General features: G+C 43.0%; 2 protein-coding genes across 6 annotated transcripts in view; both read right to left on the bottom strand.

Annotated features, from left to right (window-relative positions):
- Positions 1-702: 702 nt before the first annotated feature.
- LOC118312592 (UPF0450 protein C17orf58 homolog) lies at positions 703-7,925 on the bottom strand. Of its 4 annotated transcripts, none has more exons than XM_047333862.1 (9): positions 7,734-7,925; positions 7,430-7,616; positions 6,735-6,825; positions 6,554-6,635; positions 4,596-6,464; positions 3,266-3,922; positions 2,169-2,255; positions 1,824-2,015; positions 703-1,365 (listed from the first exon to the last, which is right to left on the bottom strand). In XM_047333862.1, the coding sequence occupies exons 5-9, from the start codon at positions 4,666-4,668 to the stop codon at positions 1,178-1,180; spliced, it is 1,197 nt and encodes a 398-aa protein (XP_047189818.1). In that variant the 5' UTR covers positions 4,669-6,464; positions 6,554-6,635; positions 6,735-6,825; positions 7,430-7,616; positions 7,734-7,925; the 3' UTR covers positions 703-1,177. The 4 variants fall into 4 exon arrangements, with proteins under 4 accessions (XP_047189818.1, XP_047189817.1, XP_047189819.1 ...); XM_047333861.1 differs by having other exon boundaries at positions 7,514-7,616; XM_047333863.1 differs by having other exon boundaries at positions 3,362-3,922; positions 7,514-7,616.
- Positions 7,926-8,416: 491 nt separating this feature from the next.
- Positions 8,417-20,845, bottom strand: part of LOC118312588 (E3 ubiquitin-protein ligase SMURF2) — a 54,399-nt gene continuing 41,970 nt past the window's right edge. For both annotated transcript variants that reach the window (XM_035637303.2, XM_035637304.2), the window contains exons 12-20: positions 16,087-16,303; positions 14,349-14,452; positions 14,128-14,242; positions 13,613-13,791; positions 12,747-12,884; positions 12,456-12,576; positions 12,083-12,284; positions 11,891-11,966; positions 8,417-11,776 (exon numbers count right to left, since the gene is read on the bottom strand). In XM_035637303.2, coding sequence (XP_035493196.1) covers positions 11,677-11,776; positions 11,891-11,966; positions 12,083-12,284; positions 12,456-12,576; positions 12,747-12,884; positions 13,613-13,791; positions 14,128-14,242; positions 14,349-14,452; positions 16,087-16,303 — 1,252 coding nt within the window. In that variant the 3' untranslated portion in view covers positions 8,417-11,676. The remainder of the gene's footprint in view (positions 11,777-11,890; positions 11,967-12,082; positions 12,285-12,455; positions 12,577-12,746; positions 12,885-13,612; positions 13,792-14,127; positions 14,243-14,348; positions 14,453-16,086; positions 16,304-20,845) is intronic.

Genomic DNA, 20,845 nt, shown 5'->3' with positions numbered 1-20,845 from the left:
TCCGAGCTCCGGCCGTCCCAGAGGAGTGTGTGTTTGTGTGTAAGCAAGAAAACAAGAGCAGTCCCAGGGAGGAGCTGCGATGTGAGGGGCACTTTTTCCACGTCATGTGTCCAGGTGCGGAGAGGATCAGATTCCTGCGATTAGACTTAAGGCTTAGTCCCTGCAACAACACACTGCTTCCTTATTCAGCGTGGGCTCGTTTGAAGTCCTGGTCTAGGCGGGCAGACATTTCACCGTGGACACATAATTAAAGCTAGAAAAACAAGCCGGTCTCATGACAAGCAGAGGTCCTGTGCTCGCTCGCTCTCTCTCTCTCTCTCTCTCTCTCTCTCTCTCTCTCTCTCTCTCTCTCTCTCTCTCTCTCTCTCTCTCTCTCTCTCTCTCTCTCTCTCTCTCTCTCTCTCTCTCTCTCTCTCTCTCTCTCTCTCTCTCTCTCTCTCTCTCTCTCTCTCTCTCTCTCTCTCCCTCTCCTCCTCCTCTGGGGTTTGTTGCTGCTTTTTAAGGCCTTTCATTCCCTCCCTGTGGGCCGTCGCAACAATAGTGCATTTCCTGCTTACCAATAACAACCACAGGGACAACATGCACAGGGTCGGGCGTTACAGAAACTAGTCAGTGCAATGCAGCATTTTGCATTCATATCAATGAAGAAGCATCGTAGAATAATTAAAGAGATCAGCAAGATTTAAATATCGTACGACAAGATAAAAGGTTCCGGCGTTTACTAAAAGTACCAAAAAGTGATCGTCTGTGATTTTTGAAAAGCTAATATACATTTGAATGGAAAATAAGTGCGTGTGTGTGTGCGTGTGAATGTGTGTGCGTGCGTGTGAATGTGTGTGCGTGCGTGTGTGTGCTTGGATTATAGTGGGAAAAAGCCTGGTTCCAACATGATTCTTTCTCTTTCTTTCTCAGGACAAATACTGGATTGTTAAACACACATGAATAAAACAAAACCAAAAAAAAAGCGTCCACATGATGCAAAATGACAAAAAAATACCTCAGTCTCTCAAATTCCTGTTACATTATCATACAATGGAGCAGTCCATATGAAAGTAAATCCACTGCCTTCTGCCTGATGTCCTCTCTCTCTTGCACAACACTGGGGGGTAGTTACGATCAGTTCACGTCTCTTCCCCTGCAGACGGGGGCAGAAGGTGGCAATTGTCTTGTGTCTGGTTCACCTGCACCTGGAGCGCGTGGCCTCCAGTGCCTTCTGGTGTCTCCGCTTGTTGAACCTCTTGACGTAGTTGTTGCTGCGCAGGAGGCCGTCTCCGGGCTTCAGTTTCCCCCCCAGCAGGTTCAGGAGGTCACTGGGGAGGTGGCGCCTCCGGTGGTAGATCTGCCCCATTATAATGTATCTGGCCCCTTAGGAGCAAGCGGAGGGGTAATGTTAGAGTACCAGAGAAAAGTGAGCAATCAAGCAACTTTTATGTTTAAGTAGCTGTTACAGCATCTGTTCATCGCAGGAAATCAGAATTCCCACGGCACTCAAAGGGGGCGTTGGTGGGAACGTGTTAAACTTACAAATGTATTGGGCCAAAATGTACTTGTGCTTGTAAATGTGCTGTGGAATAAGAATGAGCAAACTCTGCACGTCAAATAATATCTAACCTTCATCTAAACAACAAAATAGTGTCAATTAAAGGATATTTGTCTTAATATTCTCTACTTAACCACATAACAACAAAGTCATTATCATTATTCATGAAAACCCTACTTGCACATTTACACACTTCGTCATTCTTCCCCCTGAGTTCCAACCCAAAAACTGAGGCAGATCTTTTGCTTTGCTGGGATTTTTTTCATGGTGCCAAAACACTCACCAAGTTTGATATCGGGGCAGGGTTTGCTGCACTTGTACGTGTCCAGGACCAGAAGGCGAACTTTGAAGAAGAAGCTGTCCGGGGCCACGTAGAGACGACTCATCTTGTAGAAACCGTCACTGCTCACCATGAGCGTAATGAGCCATATTCCTTTACGCAGCACCTCGATGTCATGAACTATCCCGTTGACAGCTGTTTGAAGGGCCACGGGGACGAAACAAAGGAAAAATTCAACATTTGCATGGGAGATATGTTTATTCTCTTTACTTGCCAAAAGTTAAAAGACAGGCCTATACTACCACTTCCACATGTGCACAGTAAATATGTGTCTCACTGGATACCTACCAAACTCACTGTAACAGTAATACTCTCTCTCCTCCTTCTCCTTCCTGCACTCGCTCATGCAGAAGGCGTCGTGCGTGAAGTCAGACTCTGCGGAGGGGGAGACGAGCAGAGGACAGGATGGAGGGATGAGGATGAGAAGAAAAGAGAGTGACTGCCTGCCACGGCTGTGCCGACGCCAGAATCTCATTTTGAGCGTCATTAGAAAAGACAAGGTTGTCATTACAAAACCCAGGCATCACATTCCTCAGGCAGCAGACGACTGGCGGAGGTGGTGTGTGTGTGTGTGTGTGTGTGTGTGTGTGTGTGTGTGCCTGTGATGGGATCGCATTGGTCTTACATTTTCCATCTTAAGCACAGTATCAGAACAGTTTGCTTTGCGTCAGCGTCATTACGGTCCCCCGCTCCCAGAGGACAGTGCACAGAGCGACACGCCGACAGACAGATTTGAGGGGACGTGGTTGTAATTAGTGGCAGGGGACGATGGCTGGGGGGAGAAACCATCACTGTCATTAAGGCTCTTTAACTTCAGAGTGTAAACTCTGCAAACTCAATATGTTTGCTGATACGTATGATATCACTGTAAGACATTTTCAAGCGAGTTCAGGGATTTTGTTTTGTTGTTGTTGCCTTTATTAGGCCGGAGACAGTGACAGGAAATGTGGGCGGACAGAGACGAGGCTTTGTTCAATGGCACTGAGGGGGAATCCAGTCCTCACATCAAACGTTACACAATAAGGTTGGACTCTACCATCTTTAAAGGAATTACAGTCACATTAGCACAAGTTAAATCATTCTGTAACTAATCTTAAACTGTTGTTTTTGGTTTGGAAGTCATTTGTCACTGTGAATGTCTAACGCCGACAATCAAAGGTCAGAATGCACACATTATTATTACTGGTGATAAATACTCTGATATTGAGCATCAAAGATTCTCCCAGCTGGCTACACTCGCACTCTCACATCATTTCAATCTTTTGAAGTGTGTAGTAATCCCAAAGGGAGTGTAAGAGATGATGCTGCTCATGAATTCTGATTTAGATGTTTGAGTATAGGTCAGTGTTAATAAAGAGGTCAGGATGCAAATAATCCTCCTCTACCTCGCCTCAGGATGTCGAACTGGTAAAGCAGGCTGGAGGAGCGCCGGTTGAAGGTGACAGGCGGGCGGCTGTTGTTCCGGGCCGCTGCACTGATACCTGACTGGTAGAGACTGGACTTCCCCGGCCGGTTCTCCTCTTGGTCCTGCCGTCGGCTGGGGTGGTCTCTCCGCGGCGACAGGACAGGCTGGTTTGGCTGAGCCTGGGGCTGTGTGTGGGGGGGGGCCCTGGGTCTGGAGTTGGGGTGTCCCTCTGGTTCGCTTTGCTGAGGAGGACTGACGTGAGACTGGGCGTCCTGGCTGCCCTTCTGCATGGTGCGGTTGGCGGTGGCTGCAGATCCTGTCAGCGGGGTTTTGGGGAGCAGGCCGGCGACCTCTCCCCTGGTTTTCTCGCTGTTGTGCTCCAGCAGACGGTCGCTCTTGGGGCCCTTCTTGCTCTTGTTGTTGGGGGCGTGGTGGCGAGGGACGGGGGCCAGGTCGCTGTGCTTCGGCCACGCGGCTGGAGGCAGAGGATGGAGGGCGAACTTGGACTCGCTGCTCTTGCTGCTCTTCTCCAGCAGCTCGTTGATGGGCAGGGACGGCTCTTTGACCAGCCTGCTCTGGTTGTTCTGAGCTGGATCCACAAAGGTGCTCTGGCCCTTTTCTATCAGCGTGTAGAGCTCTGAGGGTCAAACAGAGACACGTGAACTCAGCTTACAGAGTTTGATATAATACACAAATACAACAGCAAAGCAGATGTAGTTTTGTTTGTTGGCTACTTAAAGTGTAGGTTAATTTATGAACTTTTAATTTTAATCATAAAAACTGGGCACATTCCTCAGTATGACACTTATCGACCTTAGTGTGTGTGGGGGTGTTACACTCTTATCAAGAATCTACAGCCAAGATAGAAGTTTTTGGGATCGAATATCGTCATGAAAAACCTTCGATCCACCAAAATTGTAAGATGATGTCAGCTCTCACTTTAATAGCATTTCGAATTTCGATTGAATTATAAAAAATATTGTAGGATCTCATCTTTTCTATTAATAATTTGGAAAAAAATTATAATAATTTTGATCTAAGACTGTTTGGGTCTTTAGAGAAATCTTAGAATAACAGTGATATCAATGTTTGATCAAGGCCACACAGTGGTTTGATCTAAAGCTCAAGATCCCACAAAACATTAAACTACAACAGCAGAAATACTGTGATGACAAATGTTGAGTTATATCATGAATACATCTTAAAAACATGTGTAAAGCAAACGACTTAGAGAGCAGCTGTGAGCAATTGTAATTCTGCTCACGATACATTCAAAAAAAGTCACAACAAATGTTCTAGTTTCCACTCACCGTTAACAACATGCTCCTCTGTGCTGCAGAGAGGAATCCCTAGAAACAAGAGAAACAACGTAATCCCTGTCATCCTGGACGTTCGGTGTGGACACGCTCTCAAGTCTGCTGCGGAGCTGCAGGATTCCTGGGATCTTTATACAGCCCCACTCTGCCATGAGAGGGGAAGGGAGGTGGTGGGACGTCCCAAACGCAGATATAAGCACTTGGACGTGACACTCCCTTCATTCATAAATGGTTGTTTACAAAATGAGAGGGGGGACGTGGCTCCTGTGTCCATATCACCGTACCTGCTGTTCACTAAGTATGATATAATGTTAAAAGGGAACAAGGCTTGTACCTTCTGAAGTATGGAGTCAAATAAAATCTTCAGAATTTATGCTTTACTTGTTTTTGACTTTTTTTACATTTGAAGTTTTAATATAAAATATAAAATGTACACCTTTTCAGGTTACGGTTTCCTTGATGCTTGATGGATGAGACTGTTGACCTGAATGTATTTATCTTTTTATGTACATCTTGGACTTAACTTCCTGGGTCTTCACTGCCCCCTTGTGGCTAATTGCAGACGCTAAGAGCTCCTTTGAAACTAATGGCACCAAGCTGAGAAGACCAGAAATTAATTGTGCCAGTTGTTTTCCTGTGGTCACCTTTTTCTGTTCTTTGTCCCATGAAGATACAGTGGAACAAACAGTAAACACAGAAGTGTATCACAAGTAGAACTCAGCAGCTATTTGACTGTAATAGAGAGAAGATATTGAAAATTAGATTTATTCATTTGTGGATTTTAATTTCGTAAGTTATCCTAGTTGTTCTATAATTTGTTTAGATAATTTTTTGTTCAAAGCAACCAGTGTTACAATACTATACAGATAACAGAAAAGGTATAAAAGGAAAAGGAAATAACCAAAAGGAAAATCAACTAGAGAAGGATAAGGGAAACAAAAAAAACAACTGTAGTGAGTGACTGTTAGTTTCTGATTGACAGCAGACAGGCCTCACATGATAAAGATATACATACATACAGATTTCAAGGGAATTCCAGGCATAAACGGAGTCTTGAGTTTAACATTGGATTAGTGATTTTAACAATTTTCAATATTACTTCAAACTTTAAACAAATCCCTGTACAAGCAGCTGTGTGTCTACAAACAGACACACGGAGAGGGGGACTATGAAGAAGGAAAACAACACTTCCTTAAAAAAAGAAATCCACAGAATGATCCATCTTTGCCGTTACTTCCTGTGTTTAACTGTAGTGAGAGTAGTTTCGTTGCGTGTTGTAACTGTTCATTGTACCTGTGTCTGACGTGCCAGTCGCACATCACATACTCTCCAGTGAAGGTCATGCGTGGCGTCAACAGACGACCAACTCAAGAAGGGTTACGCTCCCTGTAGTTAGAGCAAGATGGTTCTTTGAATGTGTGACAGCATCATTAGATAACTGAGGGCAAGAGAACACAAAGATGTTGACGATGGCGTGACGACATTCTGGAGAGACGCAGCCTCGTTCACTGTATTACAAGTTCAAACAGAAACTGGAACATATTTCCCGTGACGCGTGATCTCAGTGCGACCACCGTCAATTCAGACACGACACTGCCTCAGCTCTTGTTACTGCCCGGCGACAACTTTCCGTGGGCTCTGTCTTTACCATTGCTGAAATCACTGAAATCATCAACATCCTCTTCCTCATTCTCATCTTGCAGGTTGGTCCATGTAAAGTGGCTTTGACAAAAACGGCACGTCTGGGAAACAGTGAGCTTTAGTCCATGGACCTTTTTTTTGACTTGACAATATCTGTTGCATATCCGACAGGACCTGAGCAGCTGGAATATGCAGTCTTCATCCACGATGAACTCTGAGGGGCTGAAGGAGTCAGAGAAGACGCGAAGGGTCAGTCACATGAACAGGAGAGAGGCGAGCTCTCGTGTTTCAGCAGCATTTCATCAGCATACCTCCCCAGGTCCACCAGGTGACGTCCGTCTCCCACACTCAAAGAGGTGCTGACTTCTTCTTCTGCCGCGTCTTCTTGAATATCTGTGGATCCATTTTGAAATATCAGTTGTGGCGTCACTTGAATTCTCTGAATTTGTTTTTTCCAGCTGAAGGAGTTTTGTTAACATGACGGCGACTCACCTCCATTGTCTTTATTTTCTGACTGCTCAGTTGTCGTCCACTCGACTCGATTTTCTGGTTGTTGACAATCTCCATCTTTTTGTCCTGCCTCCTTAAAATGGGACAAGCAACAGAAACCCAACAGTAGGATGTTACAATTATATAATGAAATCAAATTTAGCAGCAACATATCAGACTTTGACAAAGTGAAAGAAGATGATGGACAGAGGTGGAGAGAAATCTTCCAACTGCATCAACTTTCATTCTAAAGAAAACAATCTGGTTTCATGTTTAGCTCAGACAAACTGAAAGCATCACTTCACTGATACAGAAGGAAAAACTATTAAAACCGTGAGCTACACTCAAGTTCATCTCAGAAATCCAACGATGACACTTTCACCGTGTGTTTCGACAACAACTGTCTGCATGGTGAGAAGGTCGTCAAGCAGGACGTCCCACACAGCACGACTGATTCTGAGTTACAGTACACATGACTGCATGTCGTTCGTGTGTCCTACACGTACTGTCTACTTTAAATGAACTACATTCAAAAGTAGAGGAGCCATAACGTCAGAGCACTGCTTTGGTACAGAAAATAACAAACAAACAACAACCAACAGTATCATGCTACACAGTAAAAGTGAATTATTAGAACAAGATATTGTCACATACTAACTTGTGTTATAACAAGAAGCATAACAGAGGAACTCATGTACCATGTTCGTCGATTTCATCAATTTCCTCCTTCAACCATCAGATTCAGGTTGTAACAATTTAGTAATGTATCACGTGACGTGTACCTTCCCACGTCCAGGTGAGTGCACCGACGGAGCGGAAGTCTCCCGTTCCACTCGGCCTGGTGAACTCATGAGTGGGCCTCACTCTTCACCAAGGACACTTCGACTGGATGAAAAGGCAAAAGGTGATAAATGAATAATAATCATTCTGTTCTGTGCCACGTTAGCCGCTCAGAAGCTAACTTCACATGGGGGTGAGTCGGGGGCGGTGAGCTGAACAAACCCGTCCGGCGGAATGAAACAGTCTTCGGCTTCTCGCTTCCGGACTCGTCGCTGCCGCGGTGACGCCTCGTCGGTTTCTTCTCGCCTCACTGCGCTTTCACTTTCTTTTCTCTTCAGTCTGCTTCTCTTCCTTCGACCTCATCATCTTCTTCCAGCTTCAGGCGCCATATTCAATATTGGCAGCGTGAATGTCGCGCCGTGACGTCACATCCGGTGAAGCGATTAACGACTGAATTACCTTTACCTTCTTTTTTTTTTTTACAAACAGTACATTATGTAGAGTTATGATACTGTTTATTAAACACGAAGATCCAACAAAAGCATTTTTTATCAGTTAATTAAGACAATTAAATGTGGCCCCGGGAATGGAAAATGAAGCCAATGCAGAAGTGCCAAAAGCATGTATTCTACGGAATGACCAGCAGAGGGCGACTCCACTGGTTGCAAAAAGAAGTCCGTTTCTATAGACGTCTGAAAAAATGATTCTACTTAAAAAAAAAAATTCAGAGTAGACCATTCGAGGCCTCTGAATTAATCATCCTGTCTCAGTTCAAAACCATCTGACGATCAAAACCATTTTGGTGTCCTTTCATTTCAGTGCTTCACTATATGAGCTTTGTTTACAATCTCTGAAAGTCCTGTCAGTGTTTCAGGAGGGGAAAAAAGAGACAGTGATTTATGTGGTTCTGTAAAACATGATGCTGTGAGGTCCAAACAGCATAGTTTTATTGCTCAGCTTTCTGCAAGGCTACAAGAAGTTTCTTACATTGCTTCTTTATTGTCCTTGTATGTACAGGTGTCAGTTACAAGCTCACAGAGCAGCTGATGTGAAAAAACTATGAACACGTATACTGTAATAATAAATACAAAAACAGAGAGAGTCAAAGAAATAAAACATGGTGCAGTTAAAAGAAAAAAAATCTGTTTTGTACTGAATTCAATCAAGTCATTTTCACACACGCAAACTTGCACATTAAACTGTGAATTTGTGCTAAAAGTTAGAGAGCTTGTTGTTGTGGTTTGTGTCCGATCAAACACCATTACAATTCATAACTGTGTTCATAAGATTAACCAGATCAGATCTGAGTAGACACAAACGTCTTCCCATCAAAGCTCGGTAAGTTAACAGTGCTCTACAAAATTGTATCGTATACATGTCATTGTACAATTTGTTCTGCTTGACTGAGGTTTCCTGTTCTCAACCCCCACACAACTTTTGCACTGAAGACTGAACCAGCCAGAAAACTTGGTGCCAACAAAAAGTAACAAAGAGGAGAGGACCGTGTGCACTGGACAAACATACATGTGTGCATATCAAGAATGTGTGTGTTATCTACATAAAAATCAATCAGTCCATTAACTATTTGGTAAATAGAAGGAAGTATCTGATTATATCTTGAGCCCAAGTATGCATAATATGTGCAACAAACTTGTAATGCGTTTCCTTTCTGCTTCTGAGTCAGTTTATTAAAGGTAATATCAATCCGTTTTCTGCAGCCGGACAAAGATGTCGATGTCAGTGTACTCCGTTTTGTTTTATCTCATGATGACAAAAAAAAAAAAAAGAGCATCAGCTAACAAACTGTTCACGGTTGAAAATAAATGCAGGCAGAATACATATATTTAAAAAAAAGAAAATTTTACGGATTTTTCCAAGTCAACATCTTTTCTTATAATAATAAAGCAAATAAATAGGCTTGATCTCTCAAGCAAGTTCAAGCAGAGGGTTTGGGGGTTTGTTTTGGCTCAGGTGATTGAGATTCTTTTTGATTTGGCCTTTCTGGTTTTTAGTGAATTTTAATTTTGCCTGAATATTTTCACCATGTAGCACCCAGGAGCTCAGCAGCAGCCGGCAGCCTACATTTGCAGCTCGGAGGACGTGAAGCCACCGACAGCATTCAGGCCATTTTCCTCAACATTTAAATATTCATGTGATAAACAGACTGTTCTTGAGCATTAGCAAAAACATAGTTGTCCTGTGCTGTTTGGTTTTCACTGGTGACACAGATGTCCAGAGCAGCAAATATAGCCATTCTTGTTCGCCTATGAAGAGGTGTGTGTAGCTGTGTGTGTGTCTGTTGACCAAAAGAAAATCACACTTCAAACTGAAGAAGAAAGTTTAACACTCCATCATGGGCTTAGAGACGGGTCCTCTGAAATATAGTTTCCATTTAAACCAGTTTTAGCCTTTCTCACATATTTGCCTAATAAATGTTTAAAAAAAAATAAAAAATAAAAATAAAAAGGAACAACTTCACCTGAGAATGCAAAGAGGTCTGTGACAGACAGCAACATGCTTGCATTTGAATTGAACAGAAAGAAAAAGCAACAATATACAAAATAGCTATGCATTTGTACATATATATACTCAAACATTACAGGTGTATAGATACTTTTTTTACCTCTGTATATTTCTAATGTAATTGAATAGCAAATGAAACGTGATATATATGAATCAAACGTGAAGAAAGCACTCCTGCCATCACTGCTTGGCTTGTAAAGTGCTCTAAAGTGACAAGAGACAGAGAGAGAGAAGGAAACATCACTGTCTTAATAAAATGATGTGATTTAAAATAGACATCTGCCCTGAAAGACTCCTTAATCATGCCTGGTCCCGAGGACAGTCGTGCCCTTCACATATGATCTGACAGGAAGTGTTCTGAGTTACGCTGGGTTGGATAGAATGATAAAAAACAAACAAAAAACATGCATACTTGTAACCGCAGGGGACAGACGTTTGAATAAGAGAAAAGGAAGACGAAACAGGCTCAAACTGTGAGGTTCAAACTGCGTTTCAGCGACACACAACCACACACCCAGGATACTGTGCCGGCAGAGTTGAAGGGGAACTCGTCTACAAAATGTCTACCTTCTTTGCATACGAACGTACATTTGTGTAAACATGCAGACAAAACACAGACACACGTTTACAAGAGCTGTTGCCAAAGTGTGCAGTTATTCAGGTAAGAAAAAGAAAAAAAATGATTTATGCCTTCTTCTTCACCAGAGTCCGTTCCCCACATTTATAAAATCGCCACAAGCTCGACTGAAAACACCACAAGACCTCAGACCTACTGTGCATCCAAGTCAGTGTCTGAGTTCCATTTCAAAATGATTTAAATCATATGGTCTAACAGGTATAAAATAACTGCAGGTGTAAAAATTGAACTCATTTTGGAGCATTGTAGTAAAAACTTGAGCTACTCTATTCTGAATTTGAATAACAGAAGCTACCAACTTTTACAAATATGATAAATAGCATTTTGGAATGAAACCTTTTAAACGTCAAAACATTACACTGAGGTAGGATGAATTTGTGACGCTCCTGTATTGGTTGAGGTTAGGATGGCTAGTTAGGGCAAGATATGGCTACCTGCAATGTTAAAGATTCAGTAGCATGAAGAGGATCTTTTCAATCAGTTCAAATTTCAAAACAAAATCGTGCCTCGCTGTTCTCAAATGCCGCACAAGAATTTGTAAAAGAAACACTTTTGTAAGAGATCGATTGAACTGTATGTAGATGATCTGCTTCCTGATTTGATTAGCTTCAAAGTAAGACGACCAGACATTGCTGTTTTTTCCACCTTTTCTTATTCTGACTGGAAAGGGAGTCAGCAAAAAAATTGCCCGCTCAAAATGAAAACAAAACTGTTGAAAGAAATGCTGCTTAATTTTCTCTCTGTATATCAAATTACACCAAAAAACAAAAACAAATTAAAAAAACCCCAAACAGGATGGGAAGACTCTAGCAGCTGTTTAAACTCATAACAATTAGAAAAGTATGTGGACAGAGGTGAGATAAGAGGAAGACTGCAGGCTGGTCAAAGATGCACTATCCGGCTCGGAGCGAACCTGTCGGCATGATGCAGTTACAACAATAACCTATCAGAGTCTTGCACACAGTAACACGTGTTCACACACAGACACACTTTCCGATACGTCTCTCATTCCACCGCGAAGCCACAGGTCTCCTCGATCGCCGTCAGCAGCTTGTCATACAGCTTGTCGTAACTCTCGTAGGGTGGAATGTCGATCCGATTGAAGCTGGAGAGAAGAGAGGGACACAAAATTAGGTATTGTTTGCTATTTTAGTAATGAAATAAACTGTGGTACATGTGTGAAAATTCATTTGTGTCTGTGTATGTGTGTGACACACACCAGGTATGGGCTTTTGGCAGATTGTTGGCGTTGGCATCAATCTGATGGATGGTGAAGAGTCTGGGCCCTGCAGCACCTGTAGTCAAAACACAAAGCATAATTCACACTCGTCGCAAATATGTCTAGACAGAGGGAGAGATAGACAGACAGACAAACGGCCAGACGGACAGTGAGAGAGAGACAGGTTAATACCCTGTAAAGCCTTGAAGCCTTGCAGCGGGACTCTGGATGAGCCAGTGACAAACTGCAGTAGTCGGGCCCTCCTCTCCTCGTCAAACGACTCCACGGCTTTCCAGAACCACTTCACAATGTTGCTGTCGGGGGTGCAGTGCTTCAGACGGGTGTTGGACTTCCAGTCTGAGATGTCAATCTTGCCCAGGCCGCACACAATCAGCTGAAAATGGAGAGGGCGAGAGAAACTTTAAATACGGAACAGAAGAGGTTTTCCCCGCAAACAGTAAGAATAAAACACAATGGTAAATGAGTGATCTGATTTTGTGTAATGACAGCAGTGTACATATTCCAGTTGAGAGTAATGAGATGACTATGCTTTCGAGAGGTGTACCTCCAGTTCCTTCTCGTCAAAGGCTTTGAGAAGGTGTTCAGGGATAACCTCATTGAAGCCTTTCTGCAAGGCCAGAAACTGAGCCTCGATGCCGTGCAGGAAACGCCAGTTCACATACAACCTACAGAAGGAGAGAGAGGAGGGGAGGTGAGAAACATAGTCAAATACATAGTAACATGCCATCACTCATTAATCAGCAAATCCAGACTCATCATGACCACCTAACTGAATCAAACACTGGGACAGTCCATAGTGCCACTGAATATACGTGAGAATACAACGTCTCCGTACCTGACATACTCCTTCTTGGTGTCCTCTGAGACGGGCATACTCTTGCCGTTAGGTTTCAGTTCATGTTGGATGATTTCCCCGTAGGCATTGTGCTCTACACAGAAAGTGTGGTCCAGGACACCGGTGATGTCATTGTCCCTGAGCAGAGAGAGAGTACAATCACAACAGGAATGTGCTCACAACTTCACTGTATCTCCTCATTTGGTCAGGATTTGTGCCACAAAGTGGTAATCTGCAGTCATCATATTCAAAGATATCGCACATGTTTTATTGTCTGCATTCTTGATCAACTGATCAGCCCATTAGTTTTCACAGGTTCCTTCCATTTGTTGGGATTCATTTCAATTTCAATTTTTCAATCTTCATTTTGTCAGTGATGACTCAGCAGGAATTACATCATTACTTAACATAAGAACAGGTGACATTATCAAAAGTAACATGAACAGTGATGCTGTCATGATTCACCTGACAAAGAATACACACGTGTTTCATCATGTTAATTTCTGAGATTAGACGTTTACCGGAACTGGCGACAGAGGGCAGCAGAGCACAGTCATAATAATTGGATAGTTTTTGGAAAACTGTTTAGAACAGAGTGCTCTAGTGTGTGTGTGTGTGTGTGTGTGTGTGTGTGTGTGTGTGTGTGTGTGTGTGTGTTAGTGTGTGTGCTTCCTGTATACACGACACACATATACAGTTGAAGCTAGTTTAAAATGAGTTTGGGGAACCAAAAATTTCCAAGAAAATAGCTTTTGCACTGGAGTGTTAATACCATTAATGTGTTTTCTCTTTAACTTTGTGTTGCCAGTGCAGAGCCTTTAGAATGTAATGGGTTGCCTGAAAAAAAAAAAAAAAGAAGGTCTTACAGAATCCAGACGAGGCTGTTGTGAAGGTCAGGATCAACAGACTCCATGTCGTCCAGCGTGATCGGTTTTCCCAGCAGCTGTTTGTAGAAGGGCAGAGTGAAGCCTCCGTCGATGTAGTGGCCATGGAACACCGCCATTCCCATGATGCGACCGACAAAGTGGAAGTACGACAGGTGCTCCTGCAGATTAAACCAGGGACATTAATATCAGCACTGAATTCATATCAAATTAAAAAACTAAAATTGGTTCAAATAGCTTCAAGGCCACAAGGCCAGTACCAAAGAGGTTTACCCTGGAGAGGAGATACAGTAGTTCACTGCTCTATAAAACAACAGCATAAAAAGAAAAACCTTAGATGCCGATTATCTTTAATCTTTATCTAAATCCAGTGACTGGCCATAAATTCCGGAGTAGTGAGGAAGACAGGCGTAAACGTAGCAATAATGATGTGTTTTAAAAATGATAACCTAGTCATGTGGATGTAGCCTATGATTATGAAACTAAATAATTCCTACCGGGTTGACGGCAGAGTCAGGATTAATCTGTAGAGTGTAGATGTCATCTCTGGAGTACTGGAACAGGCCGTAGTAGGGGTTCAGCATCTCATGGGACAGCAGGTATAACCATTCCCTAACACATACACACAGATTTCAATGTGAAAAATCATAAATGAAAATCATAAATAAAAATGTATCAGCCAATTAAAAATCACAGGCAGAAAAATAGGACAAATTACCTTGCTACCCCACCATAGTCCAGTCCTTCCTCTCCTCTGAACTTGATCATCAGCCTTTTCCAGAGATCCTTTGGACGCATCTTCATCACCTGCCGGTACGACTCCTACGGTCCAACACATAAAAGTCAATTTAATATGCACGGTCAATCAAACCATTTTGAAGCTTTGCTGATGCGTATGCGTGTACATGGTGTGTGAAGAAGTGTAATGTCTACAAACATTAGATTGTTGTGGGACTAACACACCTTCAGATACTGATGATGTGTGGGAGGAAGATTTCAGGAATAACAGCCTGGTCTATGTGGCTGTGTTTGGAAAAGTATCAGGCTTAGGTTTTTGAACAACAAATGAATGCATTCATTGCAGATATAGATAGATTTGTTGAGCAGAGGGCAGAAAACGCACTGGTACAATGTAACAACAGCTTATTTCTGCACATTACTAGTAAACTATGAAATACTTTTTCATAGTTTTGCCCCCCCCCGAAATTAGTTAAACAAATAGGTCCCTCTTCAGTTACTCTCACTCTCTCTCTCTCTCTCTCTCTCTCTTACCACTCAGCAGAGTCTAGAGACTCAGAGTCTCCTGCCACAGCACAGCTACAACTGAGAAAGCGCGACAGAGCTGGGCTGCACAGAGAGGACTGTCCGCTGCTTTTACATAGTTTGGCTGAACATGCCAACACAAAATGTTAAAAATCATCATTGCATCAATGATTGAAAGTACACAAGAGTGAAACACTGTATTTGTGTTAATCATATGTCAACTTGTGGCCGGGAACGTGGGTTAAAAAGAAATCTCCCTATAACCACTGCAGAGCTGGTTCGTGCGAGAAAACCTCAAGTGGGTCTGCAAAGTGGGTTTTCACACTTAACTTTCCCTTTTCCACAGCTGTCACGTTGAAGGGCGGTGAAGTCATATTTTTCATTGCTCCACTTGTAGTTATGAAGTTATGTCTGGCCCCTGCACACTTGCCACTGCTGCCTGAGCTCCTTTTCTCGCCCGCTCTTCACCCCCTCCTCCCCCCAAACCCTTTAGCTGTTGAAATCATACAGAAAGAATGCCTTTGCCTTGGTACAACAAATGATTTGGAGAGCAAGAAAAAGAGAGACAGAAGAGGATAAGAAAAAGGAGAAAAGAAACTATTTTTTTTTGTGGTGTTGTGAAGGCCTTTTGTTCAGCTTTTCCCTGGAAATCATAAAGCGGTTCTGAGTACTGGTTCTGTGCTGCCCCAGGCCCTTTTCGGGCAAACATCGTAAACAGGGTGAAAAACTGCCAGTAAAATCCAAAGACCTGGGTTCGCCATCGTTTTCGTGGATGTTCCGGCTTTGCATGTCAGCATGTGATGCTCCGAATGCATCAATCTATCACACTAATTTATGGCAAATTCTGTCACTTGTGTGCATGTGATCTGCAGTTGTGGTCGGCAGTCCTTCTGATGTTTACTTTTATGGTTTAATGCACATCAAGAACAATCAGAATGTCATGTTTATGAGTATCACAACTAGTTTTGAGACAAGCATGTGCTCTGCTGAAGAGACACATTTCAGTGCTATTAAGTTTCAGGCACTGGATGGTTCATGATTTGCGAACATGAAGGAAGGAAGTGTTTATAATCATCTAGAATGACTGTTTCTCAAATACGTTAGGCCCCAACACAAATTGCATTGTTATCACCTAGTCTGTGTGGATATGAGTGTGAAACAGTCAGGTGTGTAGCATGTTTTCTTTTTAGTACCTCAAATATCTCCTCACGGCAGACCTCGATGCGGCAGTGGCCAGCCTGGGGCTGTTGCTGAGACAGTTCCTGCCGCAGGATCTTCAGCTTCTGCACCAGGTCTCTCTTGTATTTGGGCACCGTCAGGCACTCTGCTTCTTCAGGTAACTGGGCTGGTGACAAAGCTGGCTGAGGACCCCCGGGACCGCCCTGCTCCTTCATCTGAGGCGGAGGATGACTGGAGGGTGGAAGATGAACAGACGAGGAGAGATGGAGGGAGAGATCAACAGAGCATGAAGTGAGTGACATGAAAGAGGGCCAGAAGGGGAAAAGAAAGAGAAAAGTTATACGTCAGCATGATTTAGCTTTTACTTCAAAAGCAGTAGTGAAAAGTTTGTCCTGAGCTGCCCTCTACAAAGGGCAATTTCCATTCGGTGTACTGCAGCTGTTTACTGTCACTTATAGCAATATTCATGTGCACCGCTTAGGTGGAGGCAACAGATTCAAATAAAGATAGAAGAAAGAGGGATATGTCCTGTAGGGAATTCCCCAGCCCGTCTATCTCGAATATCCTCTAACCGCTGAACTAGGGAGTTTTGTAAGAAATTCCCTCTCTGGCCCTCACCCTCCTTATTGCTGTCAAAGCAAAGAGCCCTTAACAGAGAGCTAAGCCCTGAGTAAATCTGATCCAGACCTGAGGACGGGCTGGGTCTTCGACCAGACATTTGGTAAATATCACCACCAGGAAAAACAGAGTGAGGGAGAAAAAACCTGAGCAGACAGAGAGAAGGGAAGAAATATACAAAGGATGGGTGGTGTAAGAGTTGCTGGTGCCTCTAGATTGCTCAGTCAAGTCAATGTGTTCTCTTTGTCCTCCCCAGTCACACACTTGTCACAATGTCTATTATCAAATTTTTTTCCCTTTTAATTCCCCCTAAATATGCAGGTGTGTCTGCGTTTTCAACTATTTTGCATCACAAGAAACTTGTTTAACTTGTTCTTTAAAGCCAACAGCTGACCACCAAGGTTGATTTCCAGTAGGTATCCCTGCCCACCACCAACTACAACTGCAACTTCCACCATCCAACCAATGGAGCTGCCACCCTTCCTCATGCTTTGAGGTGAAGGGAAAAAAATGTTCTGATAAATGTAGGATCCAGCCACTGCTCCCCTGGTCAAAGTGCAGCCTTGTGTGGGAAAAGGTGTGAGCAGGGAAGCATGCCTGACACAGCGGTACAGAGGAACTTAAATCCTGACCTTCATCCCCTTTTGCTCTGTTGCCATTCAGAGCCTGTATATTCTAAGAGGTTGAGATACATTCTTAAACAATCTTGGCTAAGAAGTGCCATGGTCAGTGTTCTAGTTCTGGCCTCCTCCAGCACCCACTGTGGTGTTGGTGGTGAGATGCCTGGGTGGGCCTCATAAAAACATAATCTCACAGGACAGCAGTCCTTGTTTCCCTGTGAGGAGACGCTGAACCAAGCCCTGCGATAGGTTGGCGACCTGTCCAAGGTGTACCCCACCTCTAGCCCAATGTTAGCTGGGATTGGCTCCAGCCCCCCCGTGACCCTTAAATGGATAAAGCAGTTGACGATGGATGGATGGATGGATGGATGGAGACGCAGAACCAGCAGAGGACTTCTTGTTAAGAGGCTACTGTCCTCCGCTGAGAGTGGAGTGTCGGGGCTGCTGTTGGCCAAACAAAGGCAGCACACCAACAGGCCCAAATTGGTAGATAAAGAAAGGAAAGGCCTTATAGCAGCATGTAGCCACCCACGTATTGCAACAATCATTGTACATTGGGTTGTTTGGTTCAGTAGGTTGAAAAAGGCCTCATCTATCTAGGCTTTCCAAACTAAACGGGTGCAGTGTTTCACCAGTCTATCCCTGTATAATCAAGTCCGCTGCTATTTATTTTATTGGCAGGAGCTGAGGCTCCTAGCATGTCAAAGAAAGGGTAAGACTGCAACAGAGCAGTCCTGAAAACCACTTTAGGAAGGAGGGGAGGAAGAAAAGATGACCTTAAAACAAGATGGAATGAGTTGCTTTTGGCTGGGAGGTTCAAGAACCATATAATAAAGCATAATTTCAGCGCACTTTTTTTTCCTTTTGAGGACAAGGTGTAATTAAAAATACGTTTCGACATCGTTCATCGTCTCTGGTTTCCAAACGGGACGAGCTCTTTATATTTGATGGTAAATATAGAAAATACAAGCACAGCAAAGCTGAGAATGTTGTGCCCAAGCTGAAAAAGAGAAAAGGTTCCTATTGCTGTGACAGCTCGGGTGAAATACGACGTCAGGGAAGAAATATTAACTATCAAATTCAATGTAAGAGCCAGAGGATTTTATTATTGTTATTCCAAGGTAGAAGGAGCGGGAGGAAAGAAGTTGAAGAAGTCAAGAAATCAGGGGGTCAACATTTTCCTGAGCTGGCTCACTGGCACCTGAGCCTGCAGAGTCATGACAGGCCTCCATCCCCTTACTGTGTTTGCAGGGAGGCAGGCTGGGTGTGTGTGTCGGGTGAGAGGAACAAGATGAACAAGAGAGCAAGTCTGCATGTATGTTTGTGTAAGAAAAAGTATACGTTTCTCTTCTGTGACAGCTGGCACAAGGTGGGCTGCTGCGAGTGTTGAGTAAGTGCGGGGGTGTGAAAGCCGCACCAGCCACCACAACACACCCACTCTGCCTGCCCCCCCAGCCAGCCCACAGAATCAAAGGCTCCTTTTATAAGTCCTTCTTTTCCGAGTATAAGCGGGTCGCCCTGCGCTTTGCACTGCTAAAAAGCAGCAGAGGGCAGAGAGGTGAGACGAAAAGTGCCACTGCTGCCGACACTGCAGAACATGGACTCAAAGAGTACATGTATATGTGTGTACATAATTATTTATTTATAATATAATAGAATGTGTGTTTTGCCAGTAAAAGGTGTGACCTCTAACAATTTTCCCCAACTGCCAAGTTCCTACTTCTGCACACTTCAAAAGTACAAGACGCACAGGAAACCGGCAGCAGACAGACTGCGGTGATGAGATGGGCCTACACACTAAAATATCTTGCATCTATCTTCTAGACTTTCTCTGAGGATGAAAAATTTACCAAATCCTGCTACGACAGATTGTAAAATCCTTTTTAAGCACAATTTCTGAAGAAAAATATGGTTAAAATATGGCAAAATAACTAACCCAGAACAAGCAGAAATTATGTGTACAGAATAGAAGAGAAAATACCAACAAAAGAAAAACTGTTCATCATGTTGACTACATAGTGCAATACATTGGGCATTAGTCATTCAGATAGGCTGTCCTCTTGTCTGTCTTATACAAGCTGCTTTTTGAAACAGTACATATTGTAGATATATAAATGGGACATGAGGCTAACCCAATAATTTGCTTTAATATTTATTTTTCACAGGTTAAATATACTGCACACCTAATGTACCAAATATAATCACCACGTTTTAACACATCATTGCAAATATTGACATAAATGCTGTGAAGATTGACATTTACTTGGTTAGGGAAAAATACCTGATGGTACCCACTAAACTTAACCCAGAGCAAACCAAAATACCTTCAGCAAACACTGATGTAATCTTTCAGACATAGAGTATACTATGCACTGGTGCAAGGGATGAAGCTAAGTATGTGAGAAACAGTGTGGCAGACCGCAGTAATGTAGCCGAGTCTGACTGTCTGACAACTCAAGGCCTTCATCAGTCTGAGGTTGATGGCAACGGAGTCGTCGGAGTCGCATTTAAACCAAGACGTGTCCTGGTGGATCAGTAGACGGAGGTGCAAACAAATGCAATGACTTCTAAATACTGGGTGTAAAACAATACGTTCGCGAAACGACAACATTGGTCAGATATGAAAGGTAAATCAACAATTGCTCAATTCTGGCTACCAACAATGTGTATACAGTTTTTGTCAGCGGCTTATGTATATATAACATACGCTTATTTTCCTTCTTCAACTGAATTAAATCAAAACAATATTCTTGCAACTGTTTTGTTTGTATATTTTTTTCTCCTAAACCCCACAAATCAGAATGTGGTAACATGTCATGGTAACATGCAACACCACTCCCCAAACCCATCACTCAATCTCCCAAAATGAAAACAGGTCAGTGCATTATAACAGGGTGATGGTGTGTGTGTGTGTGTGTGTGTGTGTGTGTGTGTGTGTGACAGAGGAGCTTACAGGGTGAGGGAGCTGTAGACATAAGAGGATAAGGAGACATGAACAAGGATGGCAGGAGAGAGGATAGATGACTTGGCAGTGGAGTATTGTAGTGGTCAGTAGTTTGACTGGTTGCCCTGGTTTCTCTTTATATATCAGAAGCCTTAGTAGACCTGAGGATAAGGTATAATAACATCCGATTCTCACGCATGTATATGCATATGATCGGTATGTGTGAACTGACTGTTTTCACCTCTGTATCTCTGACTGCTGTTGTTGTGTTTTTTATGGGCCTGCCGTCAGTCACTCATTATGTCTGGATTGTAAAGATAATTTAGCCCGCCCCATAAAGTTTAGTGTTTCAGAGCCAAAGTCAGACACATCATCCCAGTTTGCACTACAATTGTGCATTTTGATTCTTTCTCTACCACACTGAGGGAGAATAATATTTGCTCACTTAAAAACCTTTTGAAAATGAACTGAAGTTACTTTTCTTAACACTGAAATGTTTCTCCTGAGGTATAATAAAGAAGATAAGTATTCAGGCAGATGTTGATTTTTTTGGTTTATGGGCGTTAAAAACCAGAACAACTGACAAACAGA

This window comes from Scophthalmus maximus, chromosome 8 (assembly GCF_022379125.1).
Source record: "Scophthalmus maximus strain ysfricsl-2021 chromosome 8, ASM2237912v1, whole genome shotgun sequence".
Taxonomy (NCBI): Eukaryota; Metazoa; Chordata; class Actinopteri; order Pleuronectiformes; family Scophthalmidae; genus Scophthalmus; species Scophthalmus maximus.
The sequence above is the reverse complement of the archived record's forward strand: the minus strand, read 5'-3'. Positions and strand labels throughout refer to the sequence as shown.